Source organism: Pongo abelii, chromosome 13 (genome assembly GCF_028885655.2).
Source record: "Pongo abelii isolate AG06213 chromosome 13, NHGRI_mPonAbe1-v2.0_pri, whole genome shotgun sequence".
Lineage (NCBI taxonomy): Eukaryota > Metazoa > Chordata > Mammalia > Primates > Hominidae > Pongo > Pongo abelii.
The window spans coordinates 62,139,667-62,164,491 of record NC_071998.2 but is presented as its reverse complement, the minus strand read 5'-3'; the positions used below and the strand labels follow the sequence as shown (position 1 = coordinate 62,164,491).

At 39.2% G+C, this 24,825-nt stretch overlaps 1 protein-coding gene across 4 annotated transcripts in view; it reads left to right on the top strand.

Annotated features, from left to right (window-relative positions):
- Positions 1–24,825, top strand: part of CEMIP2 (cell migration inducing hyaluronidase 2) — an 86,267-nt gene that overhangs the window by 5,437 nt on the left and 56,005 nt on the right. For 3 of the 4 annotated variants that reach the window (XM_002819862.6, XM_002819863.6, XM_054520041.2), the window contains exons 2-5: positions 13,371–13,713; positions 17,499–17,639; positions 18,250–18,811; positions 23,572–23,741. In XM_002819862.6, coding sequence (XP_002819908.3) covers positions 13,383–13,713; positions 17,499–17,639; positions 18,250–18,811; positions 23,572–23,741 — 1,204 coding nt within the window. In that variant the 5' untranslated portion in view covers positions 13,371–13,382. Of the gene's footprint in view, positions 1–977; positions 2,630–13,370; positions 13,714–17,498; positions 17,640–18,249; positions 18,812–23,571; positions 23,742–24,825 lie in introns of those variants that run through there. The other variant, XM_054520040.2, reaches the window with a different exon arrangement.

The following is a 24,825-nucleotide window of genomic DNA, read 5'->3' as shown; positions in this document are numbered from 1 at the left end:
GTGTCATTAGGACATTGTTGCCTGAAAGAGTTGAAATTTAAGGCAATCCACATTGAGCCCACGAGAAAAGAATTGACCTCTGACTGAGTTTCATGTAAGTATCTTAAAACATACGAATATCCACTATAAATTTGATATCATGGTCAGGTCAGATTAAGTCCCCCTCCAGTGTGAAATTGTTATCGATTTGGGGACTCTTAATTATTGGTGTGCACTTTGGAGACAGCAAGCTTTCTGTTGTCTTAATGGTCTCTGTAATGGTGATTCACTTCCCTGAAGAATGAGTCATTTTTCGCATACAATGAAGTTTGGAAAGTTAATTATTAACATTTTAGGAATGGGAAAGATTTAGTTTAACACAGGGACATATGCCTGATTCCTGTTTCGGAGGAATTAGAAAAATGAGTTCTTGAGGTTTTCTTTTTTTTTTAAGTTGTGGTTTGAAAAAACATAACATTAAAAAAATATGTTTTTTTGAGACAGAGGTCTCACTCTTATCACCCAGGATGGAGTGCATTGGTATGATCACAGCTCACCGCAGCCTCTACCTCCTGGGCTCAAGCTATCTTTCCACATCTCAGCCTTCTGAGTAGCTGGGAGTACAGGCATGCACCACCATGCCCAACTAATCTTTATATTTTTTTTGTAGAGATAGGGTTTCACCATGTTGCCCAGGGTGGTCTTGAACTCCTGGCCTCAAGTGATCCTCCCACCTCAGTCTCCCAAAGTGGTGGGATTACAGGCATGAGCCACTGCACCCGTACTAACATTGCTTTTTAATGCCACCAGTGCCACCACTATAAAATCAACTTTATATGAGGATTTGAAAAATATTATACTTGAGCTGGGCTTGGCTGAGTCTGAGGTTCGCTTTAACCTTCAAGTGTTTTTTCTTGCCTCCTGTTAGTTCTTGTGGCACTTGGGCTTGTCACATAGCCCTGGTTTGCCTGTTGTGCTGCTGCTAGCCAGTATTTTTTTTTTTTTTTTTTTTTTTTGGAGATGGAGCTGGCGTGGGGTCTTGTTAGGTTACCCAGGCTGGAGTGCCGTGGCTCTATAGTAGTCCTAGCACACTATGGTCTTGAACTCCTGGGCTCAAGCCATCCAACTGCCTCCGCCTCTAAGTGGATGGGACTACAGGTGCACATCATTGTTCCCCTCTTCCTAGCCACAGTGTATCCCTATTCGGCTAAGTGAAGTCCAGCCGCAACTCTAGTGCTGAGTAATTACTTGTTCATTAGAAGTTCTGCCTTTTGACTCTGTAGCACCCTTGAGTCTTCAGGAACATAGAGGAAACTGTTGAGAATGTGTAAGATGGCCCTTTTGTTTGGCTTAGGTTTCACATGCCCTAGGAGGAGAGGGACTATGACTGTTTTATAGTCTGGCCTGGAACTCACCTGCAGGTGACACCCTTTCAAAGAATATGAAAGACTTCTGTAGTGTGTCATCCTCCCCTCCCTACCATACTTTTTAGTCACTATTGGGCAACGTGTCGTCATTTTAATGGCGGAGTTCAGTGGTAGACTTTAGTTTACACATGCAAAATAAGAAAGATATTAGTAATCGTCTGGTGGTGCACATTTGGGTGAGTAAATTTGCCAGGGCTTTTAGAAAATTAAACTCTATTCCATTCATGGGGATTTAATAAACTCAAGCAATCACCTCCTCAGCCCACTTTCTTTGCCTCAACATTCAGTTTAATTACTTGTTTACTTGTGTTGTCTCCCTACTCTTTCTCCCCACAAATGCTGGGCTGTGAGCTTCTTGAAAGTAGGAACCATGTTTATTTTTTGTACTATTGGGTCTCCAGTGTCTAGCAGAACCCTTTTCTCCTAAGAGATGCTCAAGACTGAACTTGTTCCCTGTTTGAAAAGGCTTTATTCCAAGTGGTTTAAGTTATATTAAAAATAGGCTATGTGTTACAGTTGAAGGAAATAGTCAACTTGGGTTCTGGTCCTGGCCCTGCCATTGATAGAAACTTTACTATGACGCTGGATTGAACAGCCTTGGATTATTTCAGTCTGGGCATCTCATTATTCATCTGAAATATTTCTAGTGTGAAAGGCACATCAAAACATACTCCTTCTGTTTCCTATTGTCATTGCATTTTGGTATCTGTACATCACTAGATCATGAACTTTGGCAGGTCTTTGCTTGTTTTTCAAACACATCCCTGTTGTCTTTTCATTTTTCCCACCTTTCAACATTTTACCAACATAACTTTCTTGGCTTTTTCTTCTTGAGAAGTATTTTAATGCATTGTCTTTGGCCCTCTGCAGAGAATGCAGCCCACAGGCAGTTCTGCCCTTTGCTATAACCTTAATTAAATCAGCCTCCCTCAGGACAGACTTCAGCTTTGGTTCTTTCTTTGGAAGGCCAGCTGCAAGGCTGGTGACGCGCCTGCACTTGCCATTGTGTGCCTCTGCACTGCCATCCGTCACTGCCAGCAGGTTGGAAGCCTCTCTTGAATCTTCCCAGCCAGTTGAGAACAAGGGCGAAGGGGGATGGTCTAGGATCACTGGGAAGGAAGGGAGAAAAGAGAACAGCTTTTCAATAAAAAGAATTAAGGAGAAAAAGAATATGAGAAATATTAATAGGAAAAAAGGAAACCGAAGGGAATAGAGAATGACTGGTAGGTACAACGACCTTTTTCCCTTTTTTCTAATTTTCTGGGTTGAAGAACAATCTATCTTTCTGCAGTTTATCTCCTAGTTCTTTACTTCCACCTAGAAGCCTATGTACTTTGCTCTCTTTTTATTTTTATTTTTGGTTGCTCAAAGAGTGTTAGCTGTTCTTAATTGCTACCCTTCCTCCCCGCTTGGTCTGTAGTAGGTCTGCAGTTTTTTCCTTTTACGCTTTTCTCTTTTTGGGCATGATAATGCATTTGAACCTTTTGGCTGTATCAGCCCTATTGGCTTTAGGGTCAAGCATTACTTCTCATAGACTTGTTTAACATCGTTGGAAAGAGATAGGATTAATTAGTATATTTGGGATCAGAAAAATTGGACAGCTGCCTCCTTTACCTTGCATAAATGACAGAAACGTAAGAATGAATTTTAAATATTTCTTTAAAGTCATTTATTTCACTTTAAAATTAAGTTTTCACTTGGTTCACTTTCGGCATTAAACATTATAAATAGCAGCTCTTTGTTTTGAGGGATTCATGTTTTAACAGGAGAGGCCAATGTAATTTGCCAAAGGTGTGTCCACTTTAGCGAAACTGTAGCTAAGTTGCTAATCTGAATTCCTTAAATACGGACCATAGGCATTTATTATTTTGTTATTATCAGGTTAAGCAAACTCTTAGTATTTATAGTAAATTTTTGTTTTTCCAGAGATTTATTTCCTAACTATAGTTTTTTAGTAGTTTTCTAGCAAAAAGACTAGCTTAATACAAAAGTAAATTTTTAAGCAGGAAAATAAATCTTTCAACTTTAAATAATACTTATTCTAATCCAAACCTTAGTATCTTTTTTTTTTTTTTAGTAAATTTAGTCTTTTTAGAACTATAGGTTTGAAATATTCTGAAGAAAATAAAAGTACTTCACCGCAATATATGGCTTCCCTGGTAAAAAGAGTATTTTAAATTAAAAGCCTTTAGAGATCAAAAAGTTCCTGGAGAGACTTTTCCCCTATCTACAGAGATAGAACTGACCCCCTGCCATCCCCCCCCCGCCCCCCTGTACCCCCCAACAAGGAGAACAATTATCCCTGCTTCTTTCCCTGTTATTTCATTATCCGTTGCAGGAAGGACCAAAAATCTAACCATACCCGAACAGCCCTATTCAAGATAAAGACTACCTCCACGGATCATTTAAATTCCCAAAAGAACTATTTAGAAGTCAATTTCTGTTTCCCCATCCAATCATTCTCCCTAGTAATCATTTATTCCCTCAATAGAATTCCTCCTCTTCTCCTTCCCATAACCTTTTTTACCAGGATCCAAGCCCTCATTCTCCCTGGAACCTCAGGATGTCATATAACTTCTGTGCCTCATTGGGAAGTTGGGTTTTCCTTCTGAAGGCTCCCATGCTTACACATTAAATATGTCTTTTCTCCTGTGGATCAAACTGCCTCATGGCAGTGATTTTAGTGAACTTTCAGGGAGCCAAAAGCCTATGACCCCCACAGTTTTTCATGCTTTCGCTGTATTATATTTTAATAGGTTTTTGGGGCAGGCAAGATTTTTTTTTTTTTCTTTAAGGAAGGAGATAATCTGAGTGATACATGGTGTGAATCTAGAAGTCTGATGCATACAGATGTTTATTATAACAATAGCTTAACTTGGGAATATCACTCATGTGTCTAAATCGATCAAATAGATAAAGCAGGTAGGGACATATAAACAATTAGGGGTTCTCAGTCCCTTGTCCTTTCCCTTCATAGGGAGAGGTTTATAATTAAGAGTTGGTGCATTTCCCTTCTACCTCTGAACATTGACCTGGCTATAATAAAAGTAAACAAGGATCTGTGTAAGTAAACTAACTGTGCAGAGTGTCTTATTTCTTGGAAACATGCCAGACAGTTGCAGGTGATTGTGACTCATACTGATTTTTGAGAGTTGAAGGAAAAAGACAGAAGGGCTGTGACAAGGGCAAAGTAATAATGGAGAATGCATCTTGTGGGACAGTGTGAAGGCATGTCCTGTGGAAAATCTTCTATTTTATGAAATCAAAATATTTTACCCCCAAGTATATTTCTTTGACATATTTTGAGATGTCAGCAAACAGCAGCAAACAGAAGTCGCCCTGCAAAGCAGTCTTTTATGGGGGAAATTTGCATCTATAGAAAATATGCATTAATGCAGCCAGGTTCTAGGCTCTTGTCCAGTTCTAGGAAGGATTAATTAAGTCTGACTCCTTACAGATCTGAAAGAGACATTTGCCATCTCTCCTCTCTGAGGGGTGCTACCTGTGAGGTGAGGTTCATCTACATAACAAGACCACCTTTGTTTGCCAAGCCTCCTTACATAACCTGTCTTACAGCTAAAACCTGATTTGCTACTGTAACCTGTTCTCGGCCGTGCTCTGAGCCTGCATTCTTTCTGCAATTTCTAGAAGGTATTTACACACTTCTGTACCCCACCGGGGGGTTGGGTTTTCATTCTGAAGGCTCCTGTGTATAACACGTTAGATAAAGTTGTATGTCTTTTCCCCTGTTGATCTGGCTTTTGCGAGTTGATTTTTCAGTGAACCTTCAGGTGGCCAAGGTCCTTGGCCCCATACCTGTTTAGAGGTCTAAGGGTTTTCAACTCTTTGAGAGTACGCTAATACACAATCAAACAGATCTCTGAATGAAAGTTGACTTAATTGTTTCAACCATATGTCTGTTTTCTCATAAATAGCTGTATGTATAGACCTAGCATTTATGTTGAATTCTTTGCAGTGGTTGTTTTTTAAAAAAATGTGTATTATCCTGTGTGCTCTGGGAATAGAATAGGTGATACATTATATTCTGCTAAACTACATATAAAAAGATTCCTCCCTACCCAAACTCTTTGAAAACCTTTATAATAGTTAAGTACACAATCTTCTTGAGAGTATTGGTCACCCTTAATTATTTATTTGAAACTTGGGGAATTAGAGGACCTAAAAAGTCTGCTTTGCTAAGGTTATTTTCTTATTGAACACTTTTTTATGTACAGGGTATTTGTTGAGTTCACTGTTTGTCAATGGACATAATCTGAATCTAAAACAAAACTAAATGAAACGCCCTAACCCTGCTTCCCCTCAAACCAAACCAAACCAAACCAAACCAAACCAAACCAAACCAAACCAGAAGATCTAAATGGTGATCCCTGATGGTGTTCTTCTCCTGAAAGTAGGAGGTTGGGAATGTGGAATTATTAATTGAAAATTCAAGGCAGTTAGAATCTGGTTAAATATTTTATTAGGTCAAAAGTACAAATAATTATAGTAGCATCTGTTTTCATGATAATTCATGCTCACTCCTCTTTTTACTTTTTGCTGCATGTTTTTACTTTTTGGGCATACTAGTGAATGTGTTAGATCTTCTAAGATCGTAATAAAAGAAAAAATGTTCTTAGCCAAATTTTGGCCGGTTGTACTGAAACTCTCGGAAAGCAAAAATTGTAACTTGACCCTTAGGTTGAATATTGTTTAAAAAATTATGTCCTTGATCAAAAAAGAACTGACCTGATTAGATCGTGCCAACTTCTTGGCTATTCCCACAAGCCTGAATCTTCCATTCAAAAATTAGTTTTCTTGAAAAGCCTAGGCGTGATTTGAAAAGAGCTTAAATGAATCAAAAGTATTGTATTTTCATTAGTTGTTCAATATGAGGGGATGATGGAGCCAATATACATTTCTTGGACTGTGTGGCTGTGGGACCTTCTCTGCATTGGGTTGGAAGGGCTAGATTATTTGGGGGGACTGATGATATAGCCTGGGGGGCAAGTGTCCTCAACCACCACGTAAGTGATAGGTACCTTAGTCTTGCATATTAACATCTCAGCAGCTGAAAGAACATTAAAAGCCCTTTTAAAGAGCTCCTACTAGTTTTGAACTGCTGCCGCTTTCTCTGTATTGAGAAGCCTTTCTCTTTGATCACAGCATTGAATGGCTGTCAACATAACAATATAAAGTGGAGTGGAATGTTTCTTTTTTTCTGTATGCCAACTGCATTTCATAATGTGTAGTTAAAACTATTACAAAATATTGTGAAAGGTTGAATTTATCTAGGTAGTTTGCTGCTCTTTATCTTTAGAATTCCTTCCTGCAGTTGTTAATAATACCTTTTAGTCACCTATTAGTTTTCATACTAGAATTGCATTTTATAAAAATTAACACATAGACTTTTTTTGCTTTAAGTAGTATTGTTCTCAATTTTCTCCTGAATCAGAGAAACTGATATAGAAATTAGTCAAATTTCCCAGAGCCTCAAGGATGTCAAAGAAGGATTAAATAGGAAATTTCTCTCTCTCTCTCTCTCTCTCTCTCCCTGGTGTGTGTGTGTGTCTGTGTGTGTGTGAGAGAGAGAGAGAGAGTGAGAGGAATCTGTAGTTGAAGACATTCTTTGGGAGTATGCTTAGACAAAATCAAATTGATTTCTGAATGAAAGTGGACTTAATTTTTTCAACTATTTGTTTCCTCCTCAATAACTACATATATGTATATACATATATATATACACACACACACGCACATATATATATGCTAGGTATATATACATAGGTATATATATACGTGTATATATACCTATATATATATACACACACCTATATACATATATATATACATATATACATATAGTATATCTATCTATCTATCTAGCATTTTTGCTTAATTCCTTGGCAGGAATTTGTGATCTAAATTCAACAGTCATTTGTTGAGTATCTACTGTATGTAAGCTTTTGTGAGAATGCCAATCACTCCTGGTCTCAAGAGGCTTGTGGTCTGCTGCAGATGGACAAGTACATAAATTAACTGAAACATAAGGCAAAAAGTAAGATGATCCTGTAAGAGGTTTTTTTTTTTTTTTTTTTTTGAGACAGAGTCATGCTCTGTCACCCAGGTTGGAGCACAGTGGTACAGTCAGTTTGTTGCAGCCTTCACCTCCCAGGCTCAAGTGATCCTCGTGCCTCAGTCTTGTGAGTAGCTAGGACTAAAGGCACATGCCACCATGCCCAGTTAATTTTTTTGGTTTTTAGTAGAGATAAGGTCTCACTCACTATGTTGCCCAGGCTAGTCTCGAACTCCTGAGCTCAAGCGATCCTCCTGCCTCAGTCTCTCAAAGTGCTGGGATTACAAGTGTGAGCCATTGTGCCCTTCTAATTTATGGAAACTTGAGAAGGGTTCATGGATGAGATAGTGCAGTGTTTGAAAGCATTAAATGAGAATAGCTCAATTTTATTAAAATCATGCCTCTCCTTTATTTATTTTACTTTATTTTTTAGTTTTTTACAGAGTCTTACTCTGTCACCCAGGCTGGGCTGCAGTGGTTCATTCATGGCTCACTGCAACCTTGAACTACTGGTCTCATGCAATCCTCCTGCCTCACTGCCTCAGCCTCCGGAGTAGCTAGGGCTACAGGCATCGAACCACCACACCAGCTGATTTAAGAGTGTGTGTGTGTGTGTGTGTGTGTGTGTGTGTGTGTGTGTGTGTGTGTGTGTGTAGAGACAGGGTGTCTCACTAGGTTCCCAGGCTGGTCTTGAATTCCTGGCCTCAAGCAATCCTCCCACATTGGTCCCCCAAAGCACTGAGATTACAGGTGCGAGCCACCTCGCTTGGCCAAAATCATGCCTCTTTTTATAGGTTAAAAAAAAGCATGATTTCCTTTAATGTTATTGAAATCTCAAAATAATTGCTTTCTATGTTTAGTTACTGTAATTTATTACCAAATAAAGTGGATGCTCTTACCAATTATACAAGTCTGTCTCACTTTGAACTGCTTTTGAGGTAATACACCAGTTTTTTTCCCCAAGAGAAGAATTTAATTTAAAATAACAGTGAGTTTTTAAGGTATCTTTTTGTGGGGGCAACTGAGAATTAGACAAAAGCACTAGGTACTTTTTGGAATGCTTACGTTTTTCCAGCATTTGTATTTTTTTTTTAACAGCATTTGTATATTTTAAGTTGATATGTTTTCATAGTCTGAGTAATTTCTTTATTATTTAATTTAATATTTGCCTAAATTGCCTGTGCAATTTTCTGATTGCTTTGCTTACTTGCTTGCTTGATTCATAACCAAGCCTTTTGGGCTACTACTTTTTATAATCCGGTAAATAAATACTCACAAAATGACTCTCTCAAGGAATATCTAAATACCAAAAATTATGTTTTAAAAGCTTTGTAGAGTACATTTCCAATTTTAATATGAATGACTTAGATTATCCCCATTTTGGATTATCTGTCTTATTTTAGGTGTTGTCACAGTCTGTAGTTGGTCTAAAAATGTGTCATAAAATACTCATGTGCTCCTTCATAGCATGTGTTTTCCACTAGAAATACGACCATTTAAAAAAAAAAACGTGATACAAACTGAATATTAAAGTGAAATACTGGTCTGTAGCGAAATTATTAAAATGGCGCCTAAGTTTGCCTTGAAAGCCAGAGAGGACTTCATTGTCTTTTCCCTAGTAGACCCCTCTTTTGTTCTCAGGACCCCAAACACAAGTACTAACAACTTTAGGGATTAAACAGCCATTGTTGAGAGTGGCCGGGAAACTTGGTCAATTTCACTTGCCTTCCAAACAAGTGATTTATTTTATTTTCTTTAAAAAATCTTTTTTTTATTATTATACTTTAAGTTATAGGGTACATGTGTACAACGTGCAGGTTTGTTACATAGGTATACATGTGCCATGTTGGTTTGCTGTACCCATCAACTCGTCGTTTACTTTAGGTATTTCTCCTAATGCTATCCCTCTCCCAGCCCTCCACCCCTCAACAGGCCCACTGTGTGATGTTCCCTGTCCTGTGTCCAAGTGATCTCATTGTTCAATTCCCACCTATGAGTGAGAATGTGTGGTCCAAACAAGTGATTTAAAATTGAATTTAGGAATTGCATTTCTTGGGGATGCTGTAAATCTTTTTTCTGTATACCCCATAGTTCCTACCACAATCCTCTAATGATAGCAAGAGCTCACAATTAGCTTACTGAATGAATGAAATGTCGATTTTTTCACGAATAATTTAGATCTATAATTATCAATAAAATATATTTTTAAGTAATTAATACATAATATTGTACCTGAAGTAAATCCACAAACATAAAGTGAAATCCTAAAGCAATGTATTTGTATCTTATATTTTTAAAAAATTGAATAAATTGAGGGAGCTATCTGTTTAAAATATGATTTTTTTTGTTATTTTATTCTAATATATGGTGCAACACTATATTACCTCTTAGGAAAAGAATCTTGTATTTGCTGCTTATACATTTACATATTTTTCAATAAAATAGAGGTAATGGATTCAGAACATGTGTATACACATATACATACATGTTTTGCAGGAGCTTTATAGGAAAAACACAGCCATGCTTATTTTTGATTTATTGACCCCTTTAGTTTGTGACAGATGCCATCTGAATTTTCGTGTTGGGATCCATTTTTTGACCGTGAAGACACAAATTATTTCCAGTAGGCTGGTGACTTCATTTAGCCTCTCATGCCTTTTATTTTATTGTGGGCACATCTGGAGACCCATTATCTCCCACCAAAGACCCCTGCCCCCACCAGCCTGTTAAGTAATATCTCTCACCCTGAAACAATAAGGTATCAGATGATTGCAGCCTCAGAAACAAAAGATTCCCACTCCCTTTCAGAGCAGATTAGGGCTGTGATTCCCCTCCCACCCTGGTGAGCTGTCACTCAAGAATACCTATGTTAGCCCTTTCATTTGTTCAGAGAGGATCATAACGGGGTCTTTATTGTAGTCTTTCATTTGTTCCAGCAGTATGTCTCCATTATTTTGGTCTGCTGCTTGGCACATGCAGCAGTTCTTCAATAGCACCTTGAATGGTGGTGTTTTTCTTTTGTCATGAAGCTTGAGCTTCATCTAAATAATTACTTTTGTTCAGAAATCAAACCCCACAAACCAAGTGTTTTTGACAGACACACTGACTCTGAGAATGTTCTTTGCCCCGTGTAAAATCAGCATCAATTCCTGATTAGATTCTCTTTCTGCCCCCATTAATTTCCAGGTCGTTTGGGTCCTGGGAATTGCTTGTTTGTGGCTTCTCTAATGACCATTTTGTGTTTAATGGGTTTGCTGATAGTTTAGAGCAATTTGGAAGTACCTTTATGACTAGAATCTTATTCACTGTTTGGCAGAAGATGAAGGGGATTAATTGTAAGGGTATTGAATGAAGTCAGGTGACTCTGAGATGCTCCAGTTGTTAAGGAAGGGATGTAAGAGGTTAAGCCATAGGGTACACCATACATTTATCCCCAGTCATTGCAATAAGAACCCTTCCCCTTCCCCTTCCCCTCACCTCCTCTCCCCTCCCCTCCCTCCCTCCCCTCCCTTCCCTCCCTCCCTCCCTCCCCTCCCCTCCCTCCCTCCCCCCCCTCCCCTCCCCTCCTCTCCCTCCCTCCCCTCCCCTCCCCTCCCTCCCTCCCTCCCCTCCCCTCCCTCCCTCCCTCCCCTCCCCTCCCTCCCTCCCTCCCCTCCCCTCCCCTCCCTCCCTCCCCTCCCCTCCCCTCCCTCCCTCCCTCCCCTCCCTTCCCGCTCCCCTCCCCTCCCCTTCCATTCCCTTCCCGTCCCCTTCCCCTTCCCCTCCCCTCCCCCTTCCTTCTTTCCTTCCTTCCTCTTGGCAAATTAACAAAGTAAGGTTTTATTCAAAACTTATTCTTTCATTCAAAAACTTATAATTGCTCTTTATAGAGAACGTAAAAAATTAAAAAGGATTTCCTTGTTTTTGTGTGTAAGCTTCTGTTAAAAATGAAGCATGTATAGTTTAAACTTCCTTATGAAGAATTCCTGAGAAGATTAATAGGCTTTCAGACTTAGCACCCTTGCAAAGCTCATTCTTTGCCTCTTGATTGTTTGGAAAGACACTGTGGTGTAAGTTAAGAGCCTGAACTTTAGAGTAAAAATACCTAGGTTTAAGTTCTGGTTCTCCTCTATATTAACTGTATGATCTTTGGGGAAGTTAATTAACCTTTCTGGGCCTCAGTTTCTCTCATGTGTAAAATGGAGGTAATGGCATCTACCCTTATAGATTTGTTGTATTAAATATGTTAAATGAACTCATACACATAAGGCACTAGTTGTGTTAGCTGTTTTTATAATCTTAACCATAATATTTAAATGTCTGTTTTTTCAAACAAAATTTAAGGATTTAAAGAGATAAGATAGACTTTAGACTTTCTCACTAAATGAATTCACAGTCTATATCATTGAGTGATAACACAGATAGTAACACTTAAATTGCTTAATCACTAGATAAGTCTAGTGGGGAAATGAAAACACCCAAACACAAGTGCCTAGCTATTGGAACTTTTAGGGCCACTTTGGGTCCTCATGACACATGGACTTTTAGCTTCAATTTGAAGAGCTTAGAATAATGATACTCAAAGTGTGACCTGCTTCAGGGTCACCAAGATATATTTTTTAAAAATGTAAAATCCAGGGCCCTCTTTGCACCAGCTGAGCCAGAATTACAGGGCAAAGAGGCCAGGAATCTAGGTTTTTAGCAAGCTTCTCTGATGATTCTTAGGCACACTGAAAATTGAGAACAGTTGGCATAGAACAGCGGCTCTCACCTGGATGTTCATGAGAATCACTTGGGGAGCATTTAAAAGCTACAGATACTTAGATCCCAGGGACAGCAATCCTGATTGAATTGTTTAGCAGTGGTGCCCTGAGCATTCACCTTAGCAGGTGATTATAGTATGCAGCCAGGGTTGAGAAGGAGTGACATTAGAACACAAGTAATGAAGGTGATTGTCAACATGGTTTATTAGATCAGGGATGTAAGCTGACTTGATATTTTCAAGAAGTCATGATGGTTACCAGAGGCTGGGAAAAATGGAGAGTTACTTAATGGATATAGAGTTTTTGTTTGGGATGATGAAAAAGTTCTGGAAATGGATAGTGGTGATGGTCACACAACTTTGTGAATGTACGTAATGCCATTGAATTGTATGCTTAAAATAGTTAAAATGTAAGTTTATGGTATATTTAACACAATTTAAAAAGTACTTTAAAAAAACCATTTATGATTCATACATTCCTGCTGGATACTGGGGCTCACGCCTGTAATCCCAGCACTTTGCGAGGCTGAGGTGGAAGAATCACTTGAGCTCAGGAGTTTGAGACCAGCTTAGGCAATATAGCAGGATCCCATCTCTACAAAAAATTTAAAAATTAGCCAATCATCGTGGGATGTACCTGTAGTCCTGGCTACCCGGGAGGCTCAGGCAGGAGGATTCCTTGAGCCCAGGAGTGCGAGACTGTAGTGATCTATGATCATGCCACTGCACTTCAGTCTGGGCAACAAAGTGAGACCCTGTCTCTAAAAAGTAGAAATTAAAGGCGAGTTGTGGTGGCTCACACCTGTAATCCCAGCACTTTGGGAGGCTGAGGTGGGTGGATCACCTGAGGTTGGGAGTTCGAGACCAGCCTAACCTACATGGAGAAACACTGTCTCTATTTAAAAAAAAAAAAAAAAAAATTAGCTGGGCGTGGTGGTGCATGCCTGTAATCCCAGCTACTTGGGAGGCTGAGGCAGGAGAATCACTTGGACCTGGGAGGCAGAGGTGGCTGTGAGTCGAGATCATGCTATTGCACTCCAGCGTGGGCAAGAAGAGTGAAACTCCATCTCATAAATGAATAAATAAATAAATAAAAGAAATTAAAAAATAATTTACACATACTGAAGCTTAATTTTTTTTCTTTTCACAGTAACAGTGTATCATGTATGCCACTGATTCCAGGGGACACTCCCCTGCTTTCCTCCAACCTCAGAATGGAAACAGTCATCACTCATCTGGCTATGTTCCAGGGAAGGTTGTCCCATTGCGTCCCCCTCCTCCTCCAAAGAGTCAAGCTTCAGCCAAATTTACCTCCATCAGACGAGAAGACCGGGCAACCTTCGCGTTCTCACCTGAAGAACAGCAAGCCCAGAGAGAAAGTCAAAAGCAAAAGAGACACAAAAATACTTTCATTTGTTTTGCTATTACTAGTTTCTCATTTTTTATTGCACTTGCAGTCATTTTAGGAATATCCTCAAAATATGCTCCAGATGGTAAGTGTGTATGTATGCACATAGAACATATTCTAGAAGACAAAAGAGGAGGAAATAGTAGAATACTTAAAAAAAAAATGTATCTTAAGTTGGCCCTAGCTAACTAATATGCAGTTAGGTAATATGAGGTATCACTTCTTATGAATGAGAGGAATTGTTCAATAATCTGTTGGAAATGATTAAATGGTTGCTCTTCCTGTCCATTGTGCCACTTTGTTCCAGTGCTCAGGGAGGTCTTGGAGCACCTCTTTTGGAAATGCTTTGAGAGCCTTCACTAAATTCTTATGGTAGGTATGATTTTTGGACTGTTGCAATTTTTTTTTCTTTTTTTCTTTTTTTGAGGCAGAGTCTTGCTCTGTTGTCCCGGCTGGAGTGCAGTGGTGTGTTCTTAGCTCACTGTAACCTCCGCCCCCCCGGGTTCGAATGATTCTCATGCCTCAGCCTCCTGAGTAGCTGGGACTACAGGCAAGTGCCACTACATCCGGCTAATTTTTGTATTTTTAGTAGAGACAGGGTTTCACCATGTTGGCCAGGCTGGTCTCGAACTCCTGACCTCAGGTGATCTGCCTGCCTTCGCCTCCCAAAGTGCTGGGATTACAGGTGTGAGCCACCATGCCCGGCTGCAAGTTTTTTTTTTTAATCATATGTGTAGTGAACTATATTAGATTTTTTTGTTTAAGTAAGTGACTAAAAATAATAATATTTGTGTTTGTGGCTTGAAATGGGCTTGGGAAGCAGTTCCAAAGGAAAAGCTTCAAATATTTTTGAGTAACAATATATATCCTGGAAGGGAAGCATCCTTTAGGATATATAAGTTCTGACACCTTTGTCTAAAAATCAGTCATTACTTCATAGTTAAATATTATGCAGGGAGATTTTAATTTCTTAAATGGTATTTTCTTTTCAAGTTAATGATATATCAATATTTTGAAAAGTTTTGAAGAAGTTGGTTGCCAGTCAGCCTTAATAGAATACCAAAAAGAATTGCCTCATAAAAGAATACCATCCATCTGTCTAAAATCAAAGGGCTCGGGGCTGTGAAGAGAGAAGACTCTAACAGCCTGGACTGGGTACCATATTTGTCTACAACAGATTTTTATCAAGTTAAATGCTTCCTTAAGTGGCTGTAACAGTTCAGAGGCGTTTTACTACTTATAAGACTTACAAATATTTTATTATTTAGTTTTCCTGGGTGCTTTCAAGGGATTTTTAAAATTTTAAGGTTCTGGGAGAGGTAGTGCTAGTACTTCTAAGAAAATAAGCCTCAAATGAGAGAGACATGCACATTAATATCCTTGTGGACCAAACAAGTAGACCACATTATGAACTTATAACATTGATTTCCATTGCATGCGGTATGACTTCCTCTCTCCTTTTCCCAGCAGAATAACCAAGTTCTGTATGCTGATTCATAATAACCAAGTTCACTGTGCTGATTCATACTTCCCAACTATTCTGCAGTAAAGGGATGCTAGACTAGTGGGAAATCAGACCTGAAGTCTATGGCTTTGATTGGTGTTTTCATATTCCATCTAAAACAGGGTATTGCTGATATGGTTCCTTGAACCAACATTCTTTAGTTTCACATTTTGGCAGTGTAAGTGCAGATCATCAGTGGAAAGATCTGGTATGCTGAAATATTTCAGGGTCAGCTTGACTGTGGTTATTGCTGTTACATAACTTTGATAATACACTCACTGCTCTTCAAGTGGGTAGCTGGGAAGGTGGGGTTGGCTGAGCTATTTTTCAGTGCTTTGTACAGGCCACACATTTTCTCATTAAGCACATTTTACTGGAAGGAAATAGACTGGAATTTTTGGTGATGGTTCTAATGAACCATGCTCTCCTGGGGAATAATTAAAAACAATTAAGAGAAATTATATAACCATTGAAGTAGGCTCCAGATCTCAAAAGACTGGATTTCCTTCTTTATAGCTGGGTACAGTGCTTGTTATAAAACTATGGAGAATTTCAGCTAGATGTTTTATGGGAAGAGGGAGGTAGAAGAAAAGTTTAAGGAATCCTCATTATTAAGGCAAAACAAATTTAAGAGTTTTTTTGTTTCTTTGATGGGAAGAAAAGCTTAAAGATTGTTTTTAGTATAATACTGATACTCATTGACTTATCAGAAGCATTAAATATCAACAGTTATGATACTGCTGTGAGAAAAACTAATTCCATGAAATAATTGCCAAGGATATAACTGGTGAGACTAATTGTAGCTGTGGTTAATAAGAGAAAGCATAAACCTAGGGCATTGTAAGAGCTCAGAAACAGGAAGATGTTTGCATTAGTGTTATGCAAGTTCAAAATGAGGAATCATTTTTTTTTTTCTGTATAGAAAAATATCTTTGTGCAGCACCCTACCTCTCTACTTTTTCTCATGTTATTCCTAAACATGTACCTTCCACCTTAATGAAAGGAATTTCTTCATATGTTTTTTCAAGTATATCTTGCTTATTCCTACCTTAGCTCAGTGCTTTCAAGGGATTTTTAAAATTTTAAGGTTCTGGGAGAGGTAGTGCTAGTACTTCTAAGAAAATAAGCTTCAAATGAGAGAGACATGCACATTAATATCCTTGTGGACTGAGCAACCAAATGGACTACTTGGATCTCAAGGGATACTTGCATTACTAGTGTTCTCATGATCCTCTTATTTAAATACTGCCCATCCTTTGATGTCCAGCTCTTGAGTCACCTGTTCATGAAGCTGCCTCAGTTACTCCAGCCCTATGCCTCCTTTGCTTGAGGTCTTTTGAACCTCGACTGACTACCATATTGTTTAATGTTTCATTATTTCATACTTGGTGTTTTTTCCCTCCAAAGCTTGCATATAAACTCTGAGGAAATGTGAGCTGATTCTATGCTTTATAAATTTTAAAATATCTGGTACAGAGTGGATAAATTGATGCTCCACAAATACTTGGCCGTAAGTTGATCAAAATTGAAGGCGTGATTTTCTTTCTCCCCTCTTCAAAATTATGGTGGACCTTAAAGTTTTCATACATTAAATAGCTATGGCTATTTTAATTAAATACTGTTATATTTTTGTTATTATAATACCTATTCTAGAGGCAAGTTCTAATTCCAGTAAAGGAACACTACAAGTAAATAATCTCATTTTCTAAAAGGGGAAACTTGCGTATCACTCAGCTTGCTAAGTAATCTTTGGTTTCTCTAACCTGTAATTTCCTCATCTCTGAAAATGAGAAGTTATGTCTTTAGCCACTTGCCTCTTTCATTTTGTTGGGAGAGTGCACGTGGCTGAAGATAGCGATGTTTCTCAGTCTTGGAGAGAGGTGCTATCAGTACCTACTTCATTATTCACTGGTACAAGAAGGAACTTGTGAAGACCTGATCAATGTATTGTTTAGCAATTTTCATTTTTGATTTACCAGGATGTTGTGAACATATTTCTTTTCTAAAACAGCTTTCTAGTGTGAATCCCAAGAGAATGTATAATTTTGCCTCTTACTATTGGTTTATTTCCAGAGTAGATGATTCAGGGGAACTTTTTTTTTTTTTTTTTTGGTGAAGTTTGTCCTGAACTAGATGCTAGCAATTTAGTTTTGTGGTAAAACTTTAAAATGGAAATGTGATGAGAAATTAAAGGGTAAGATGTTTCTCTGCTGGTGGGAAGGCGTGGGATTTCCATTCTAATGGCAGGAAATCAACATATGTTAGCACATTTTTTGCAGATCTGCAGTAAATAATGGTAGTGCTTAGATTTGGCTATATTATTCATGCATTTTAATGGGTTGGATGGAATATCAATGTGTTTATAGAAAATTGCCCAGATCAAAATCCTCGTCTCAGGAATTGGGATCCAGGACAAGATTCTGCAAAGCAAGTTGTTATCAAGGAGGGAGATATGCTCCGTCTGACCTCAGACGCCACCGTGCATTCTATAGTCATTCAGGATGGAGGTAGGTAATGGTTCCTGCCTATGGGAACTGCAAGGTTGCTCTTTAATGTGGGGGATGTTTGATGTTCCTTATGTAGAAAGCTATTTTTAGGCAGAATAGCCTTTAGTTTGTGGTGTCACTCTGACCATGGAGATTTGGAAAGATCATGAGATAAAACCAGAGAATTTATCCAGAGATAAAAAACATAGAATTTAAGAGCTTAGACCTTAGGTATCACTCAAATCAAGACCCTTGATTTATAGACAAGGAAACAGTTCCAGAGAGGTGATCTCTTAGAGCTAAATTTTTGTCACAATTCTGAGAGTGATGAGAGAGTTAACATCAGTAAACATATACAAAAGTAAGATTCAGATTTGTAGACTCTTAGATATTTTTAAGAGAAATGATTTAACCTCCAAAGTGAATAGGTTGAAATTCATAGTCATGGGCATTGAGAGTATATTAAGATATGAACTCTTCATTTTTCCCTTTAGTTTTCTAAGCAGATTCTTAGTGAATTCTTTTTTCCTACCTAATTGCGGAAGTGTATTTTACCTTAAGGTGAAATCTATTTCGTTGTATCTCAGAAAGATGATTTAGAAGTTGGCTTACAGGGTGGTGTTCCCTGCAGGACTGCTTGTATTTGGGGACAATAAAGATGGATCCAGAAATATTACTTTGAGGACTCATTACATCCTGATCCAGGATGGTGGGGCGCTTCATATTGGAGCAGAAAAATGCCGCTATAAATCCAAAGCGACAATTACCTTGTATGGCAAGTCAGATGAAGGTGAAAGTATGCCAACATTTGGCAAAAAGTTTATTGGTGTGGAAGCTGGCGGGACACTGGAGTTACATGGGGCACGGAAGACATCGTGGACGTTGTTGGCAAAGACCCTGAATTCCTCAGGCTTGCCCTTTGGGTCCTATACCTTTGAAAAGGACTTTTCCCGGGGCCTCAATGTGAGGGTCATTGACCAAGACACAGCCAAAATTTTGGAAAGTGAGAGGTTTGATACCCATGAATACCACAATGAGAGCAGGCGGCTTCAGGAGTTTCTGAGATTCCAGGATCCAGGTCGGATTGTTGCCATAGCTGTCGGGGATTCAGCTGCTAAAAGTCTCTTACAAGGAACCATCCAGATGATCCAGGAACGGTTGGGAAGTGAACTGATCCAAGGACTGGGCTACAGGTAGGCATACCTTCTTTCCAGATCCCTATCAGAGTCCGTGTCTGTGTGAGAGGAGGGTGAGGGTGGGGAAAGGAGCCACAGCCACAGCATGACTCAGGCAGCAGAAGGGCCACTCTACCATTTGCATGTCTGGTAGCTTTAGACATGGGGCTGGAGAATAGGACACCGCATACAAAAGCTATTTTCCTTGGCTTTGGTTTACGAAGCCCTTTGTGAACTGGAGTGCCAGGCTTGTGAAAAGTTGAGAGCAGAAGTGTGGTACTGAAAAACAGTCAGGCAGTTTAAGGACAATTTGCCTCTGAAGATATTTCCTCCTTTCATTACCTTCTGAAGATCATATGAAACTCAGGCTAATTGAGGCAACTTAATGAGTTTAAAGGTTAGGGCAGAATTTCATGCTAAGTTTTAAACCTGTCTTAAAAGGCTGAGGGGATAGAATATGCAGTTTTCCTTTTTCTTTTTCTTTTTTTGGACTCCTTTGGAGGCTGATTGGAATCTGCATGTTTGATTGGCACAGGTCTATGGACCCCTGGCATATATGAGGAAGTAAAAAGTTAAAGGGCTAGGAAATTCATCCAGATAGTAGAATTCATTTCTGCTATTTATGGTTCTTGTACCCTATTCCTTTTATTTTTATTTTTAGAGACAGGGTCTTGCTCCGTTGCCCGAGCTGGAGTGTAGTGGTGCAATCGCATCTCACTGCAGCCTCAACCTCCTAGGCTCCAGTGATACTTCCACCTCAGCCTCCCAAGTAGCTGAGACTACAAACAGTTGCTACCACACCTGTCTAATTTTTAAACTTTTTGTAGATGGAGGGGGTCTCACTTTGTTGCCCAGGCTGGTCTCAAACTCCTGTGCTCAAGTGATTCTCCCGCCTCACCCTCCCAAAACATTGGCTTTATAGGCATGAACCACCGCACCCAGCCTTCTTGTGCCATATTCTAATTAACTGTGATTTCCTAACGCAGTTCTGAGTCTAGGGGAAGTAGCCGGCCTAACATTTCATTTAAAAAGCAGAAGATTTTAATTCTGCTGAATGCTTTTAGTAAAGTCAGGGAATATCTGTGGTGGAAAAAGTAAGAGGACCTCAAAACCCACATGCCGTAATGATCTAGTTACTATTTTTTCCTTTGATGGTAGATTGTTGGAATGGGGTATTACCTACAGCAATTCTAGAGCAGGCTAGAAAGACAAAAATAGTGAAGAAAAACAGTCTGTAACATTTTAGAAATGACTTTTATTCATGTAGGGGATATTTAGGAGATGCTAAGTGCTGGATACCCATGGATGCTTAGACGAAAGGACACTGTCTCAGAGCCCATGGTTAATCTAGTGGATAAACAGAGACCTAAATAGACGATGATCATACAGTGAGACATGCTGCAGTTACAGGGTGCAATGGGAGCATAAGTATTAATAAAAGGAGCCTCTAAATTGGCCTAGTGAATCAGTACAGGCTCCCCAAATGTAAGAGACCTGAAAGAAGTTCAGGAGTGTGCTGTGTAGACAGTGGAGAAGGAAGCTTTTTCAGACCGAGGGAATTCCATGTGGAAAACCTCAAAGGGTTTTTTTTTCTTTCTGGTTTTTGTTTTTGAAATATGATACACATGCAAAAAAGTGCCAAAAATAAGAATGTAGAGCTTAATAAGTTGCTGCAATGTGATGCCTGTGTAGCCACCACCCAGGTCAAGAAATAGGACATTGCCAGCAGCCCAGAAGTTCCCTTCCTCCCCTCTGCTATGCATTAATCACTCTCTTCCCCACCGAAGGGAGCCATGCTCCTGAATTTGTGGGATCTACTAAAGTTTAGGTTTGCCTGTTTTTCAACTTTATATAAATGAAAGCCGACAATATATTATATTTTGCGTCTGGCTTCTTTGCACAGTGTTAAGTTATTGAATGCTATTCATATTGTTGCATGTGGTGCTGGCTCATTTTCTTTTCTTTTCTAATTTTAAATAGAGATGGGTTCTCACTCTATTGACCAGGCTGGTCTCAAACTCCTGGCCTCAAGTGATCCTCCCATCTCAGCCTCCCAAATTGCTGCGATTACAGGCATAAGCCATGTGCCCGGCCGAGGCTCATTTTCTTTGCTGTTTATTTTCTGTTGTATGAATATACCACCGTTTATTTATTGGTGGCCATCTGAGTGGCTTTCCAGTTTGGGCCTGTTATAAAATTGCTTCCCTAAATGTTCCTTGATCCATCTCTTAATGTACATGTGCATATATTTCTATAATATATAAACCTAGGAGTGGAAGCATGATCTTTTCAAAGTTAGAGGCCTACTTTTTTCATTATCCAGTAATGCCAGGGATTACAACTTCTATTTCTTCATGCTATTATTGTTTCTAGTTTTGCATGATCATTAGCTGTGACCATTTTGACTTTCTTAGGTTCCTCTCCCTACTGGTTTCTAAATTCCTTTTAAAATATTGCTCTTGATTTCATAGAGAACTTAGAGTTGTGATCTTTTGCCAGCATTCCATTGCATTGACATTATCTCCAATGTACATAAACACATAGGCCTTTGAAGATAATGTTCTGGTGCGCTGAAATTTTCCCTCAAATGGAGGAGGGAAGTAGGAGTGTTTTGGAGATAATGTCAATAGAAGAGAAAGAACATTGTTTTATAGTTGCTGAGGCAGTTCTGGTAAAGAAAGGAAGCCTGTGATAATTCTTCCTCTCTTTTCTTCTCCAAATAGGAGATAATATATTGAGACATTCTTTATTTGATTCTTTCTGCTTTATCAAGTGGTATAAAAAAAGCTACAAAGCATTGTCGTCCAAAGAGTGGCTAATCCATATAGGGGCGGCTGTGGAGTTTGTAAGGGTGTAGGCATGCTTCGGTTAACTTTTATCTGTGAATATCTAGCCATCTGTCAGACACAGATTACATTTGTTATTTTTTTTCTAGAGTAGGAAGTTGACATATTTTTCTTTTCATGTTTTAAACCAGGAGTCTTAAAGCAGATTTTCTGGTTTTTAAAAATTGTCCCTTTGCATTGATTGCTTTTGGTCACAAGTTTGAGCATGCCTCTCAGATATTTAGTATCAGAAATGTTTTTAGGCCAGGTGCGGTGGCTCAAGCCTGTAATCCAAGCACTTTAGAAGGCCAAGGAGGTTGGATCACCTGAGGGCAGGAGTGCGAGACCAGCTTGGCCAACATGGTGAAACCCTGTCGCTACTAAAAATTAAAAATACAAAAATTAGCTGGATGTGGTGGTGGGCACCTGTAATCCCAGCTACTTGGGAGGCTGAGTCAGGAGAATCACTTGAACCCCAGAGGTGGAGGTTGTGGTGAGCCAAGATCACGCCATTGCACTTTAGCCTGGGCGACAAGAGTGAGACTCTGTCTCAAAAAAAAAAAAAAAAGAAAAGAAAAAGAAATAATGGTGTTTTCAAACACATTGCTGTCAACAAATAGACATATAGTATATAAAATTTAAAATCTGTTGGATAGTGATTCTACAGCTTTGATTTAATTTAGCAACGTTAAGAAATCTCTGCTGGCTGCGGTGGCTCACGCCTGTAATCCTAGCACTTTGGGAGGCCGTGGCAGGCTGATCACCTGAGGTGGGGAGTTTAAGACCAGCCTGACCAACATGGAGAAACCCCATCTCTACTAAAAGTGCAAAATTAGCCAGGCATGGTGGCACATGCCTATAATCCCAGCTACTCAGGAGGCTGAGGTGGAAGAATTGCTTGAACCCGGGAGGCAGGAGGTTGCGGTGAGCCGGGATTGCGCCATTGTACTCCAGCCTGGGTAACAAGAGCGAAACTCCATTTCAAAAAAAAAAAAAAAAAATCTAACTCAGTTCTCAACCTTGCCTGCACGCCTGGAGACTTTAAAAAATCTTGACACCTAGGGTGCACCTTAGATCAATTATGTCAGGAAGAGGGATAAAAGAAGGATAAGACTCCCAGGCTATTGAAGGTTGATGATTACTACTCTAGTCTCTAATTTAGGGGTTTTCAAAGTATGGTGCCCTGACCAGCAGCATTAACATAATGTGGTAACCTGTTAGAAATACAAATTCTCTGGTCCCTCCTCAGAAACTGAGAGAGCGGGACCTGCAATCTAATTCAGCATGCCCTTCCTTTCTTCTGTTGATCCTGATGCATACTGAAGTTTGAGAACCACTGCCCAAACTCAGTGGTTTTTAAGCCTAACTGCATGTTCAAGTCACCTGGGAACTTTAAAAACATAGTCAGACCCTGTCTCCAAAAAATAAAAATAAATTATTACAAACTACAAATGCTGGACCCAATCTTTTGCAATTATTAACATGATTCCCTTTATCTGGGATGGGGTCTGTGCATTGATATATTTTTCAGACTCCCTGGGTAATTCTATTATGCAATTAGATTTTTGAGAACATTGTATTAATAGAATGGATAGTTTAAAAGAGAGCAGGTGATAATCATTTTAAAAGAAAGTAAATGAATTTTGGCCAGAATGTTATGTGTGATGTGGATGTGTATTGAGGAAGTAAGTCAATGATTAATTGAAATTGTAGTCATCGGTCTTTCACCTATTACAGAGCTGGACAAACAAGTATTTAAAAAGTAGCTGCATTTCCTTCTAGGAAAACTAGGTGCAGTCAAGGTTTGGAATTGCAACCTCATATAGAAAAAACATTAGGGATTGACAAAAATGAAATATGAGAATTAAACAGCACTCTTTAATAACATCTTTGTCAGGGATTTTGTGAATACCATGACAAGTAATCAAATGCACATGCTCTTTTTCCTTCTAGGCAAGCTTGGGCTTTAGTTGGTGTCATTGATGGTGGAAGCACTTCTTGCAATGAATCCGTGAGAAATTATGAAAATCATAGCAGTGGCGGGAAGGCTCTTGCCCAAAGAGAATTTTATACCGTGGATGGCCAGAAGTTCTCTGTGACAGCTTATAGTGAATGGATTGAAGGTAGGCAAGCAGAGTTTATACTCTTGTAAGACACTGATAAGTATTATGACAGATTTTTTTTTTCTAAGAATAGTATTATGTTCAAATGACAGTCTGCCTGGTTAGATTTCTCAACTAGTTGAAGTTGAAACTTACAGTTTTCCTACTGTGCTTAATCTTTTAGAACAAAATCCAGTAATCTTTTAGAACAGGGGTCTCCAATCTTTTGGCTTCCCTAGACCACATTGGAAGAAGAATTGTCTTGGGCCACGCATAAAATACAGTAACACTAATGATAGCTGATGGGCTAAAAAAAAAAATCTCATAATGTTTTAAGAAAGTTTATGAATTTGTGTTGGGCTGCATTCAAAGCCGTCCTGGGCCGCATGTGGCCCACGGGCTGTGAGTTGGACAAGCTTGTTTTAGAACAAAGCTGAGTTGGGGGTGCTGAAACTAGAATAGACCATTCTCTAGTCTAGAAACAATCTTCTGGGCTTGGCATGAAGATTAGGGATGAGGAAGCTGGAATCAAGCCCCAGCTTTCTGCCTCCAAGATGACTGCTGTTTCTTTGCCTCTGCCAAAAAGCCTAGGTGGTGGATAAGAAGCGTTTCTTAGCAGGAATTTTGTCCTGTAAGTGGAGTTTAGTGGTTCTGTCTCCAGTACCACTAAAAAAAAAGCAGTCATCTTTTTTTCCTTTCTTTCTTTCTTTTTTTTTTTTTTTTTTGAGACAGAGTCTCACTCTGTCACCCATGCTGGAGTGCAGTGGCATGATCTCGGCTCACTGCAACCTCCGCCTCCCAGGTTCAAGCAATTCTCTGCCTCAGCCTCCCAAATAGCTGGTATTCTAGACAGGGGATAATTACTGACAGACCTCTAGTCAACGTTTCCTTTGTAGGAAATGTTATTTACATTTCCACATTAGTGATAACTACTCATTTCTGAAAGATGGTATGTTCTAGCTATCTATTGTAAGATATTGTTCATGTCTCATGTTCTCAGTGACTCTTACTTTCTGGAAGAGGTAGAAAATTTTCTTCAGGAATCAGAGAATGAACTTTTTTTTATGTTTCCCATTCAGTAGTGCTAGTAGGAGATAATCCAAGA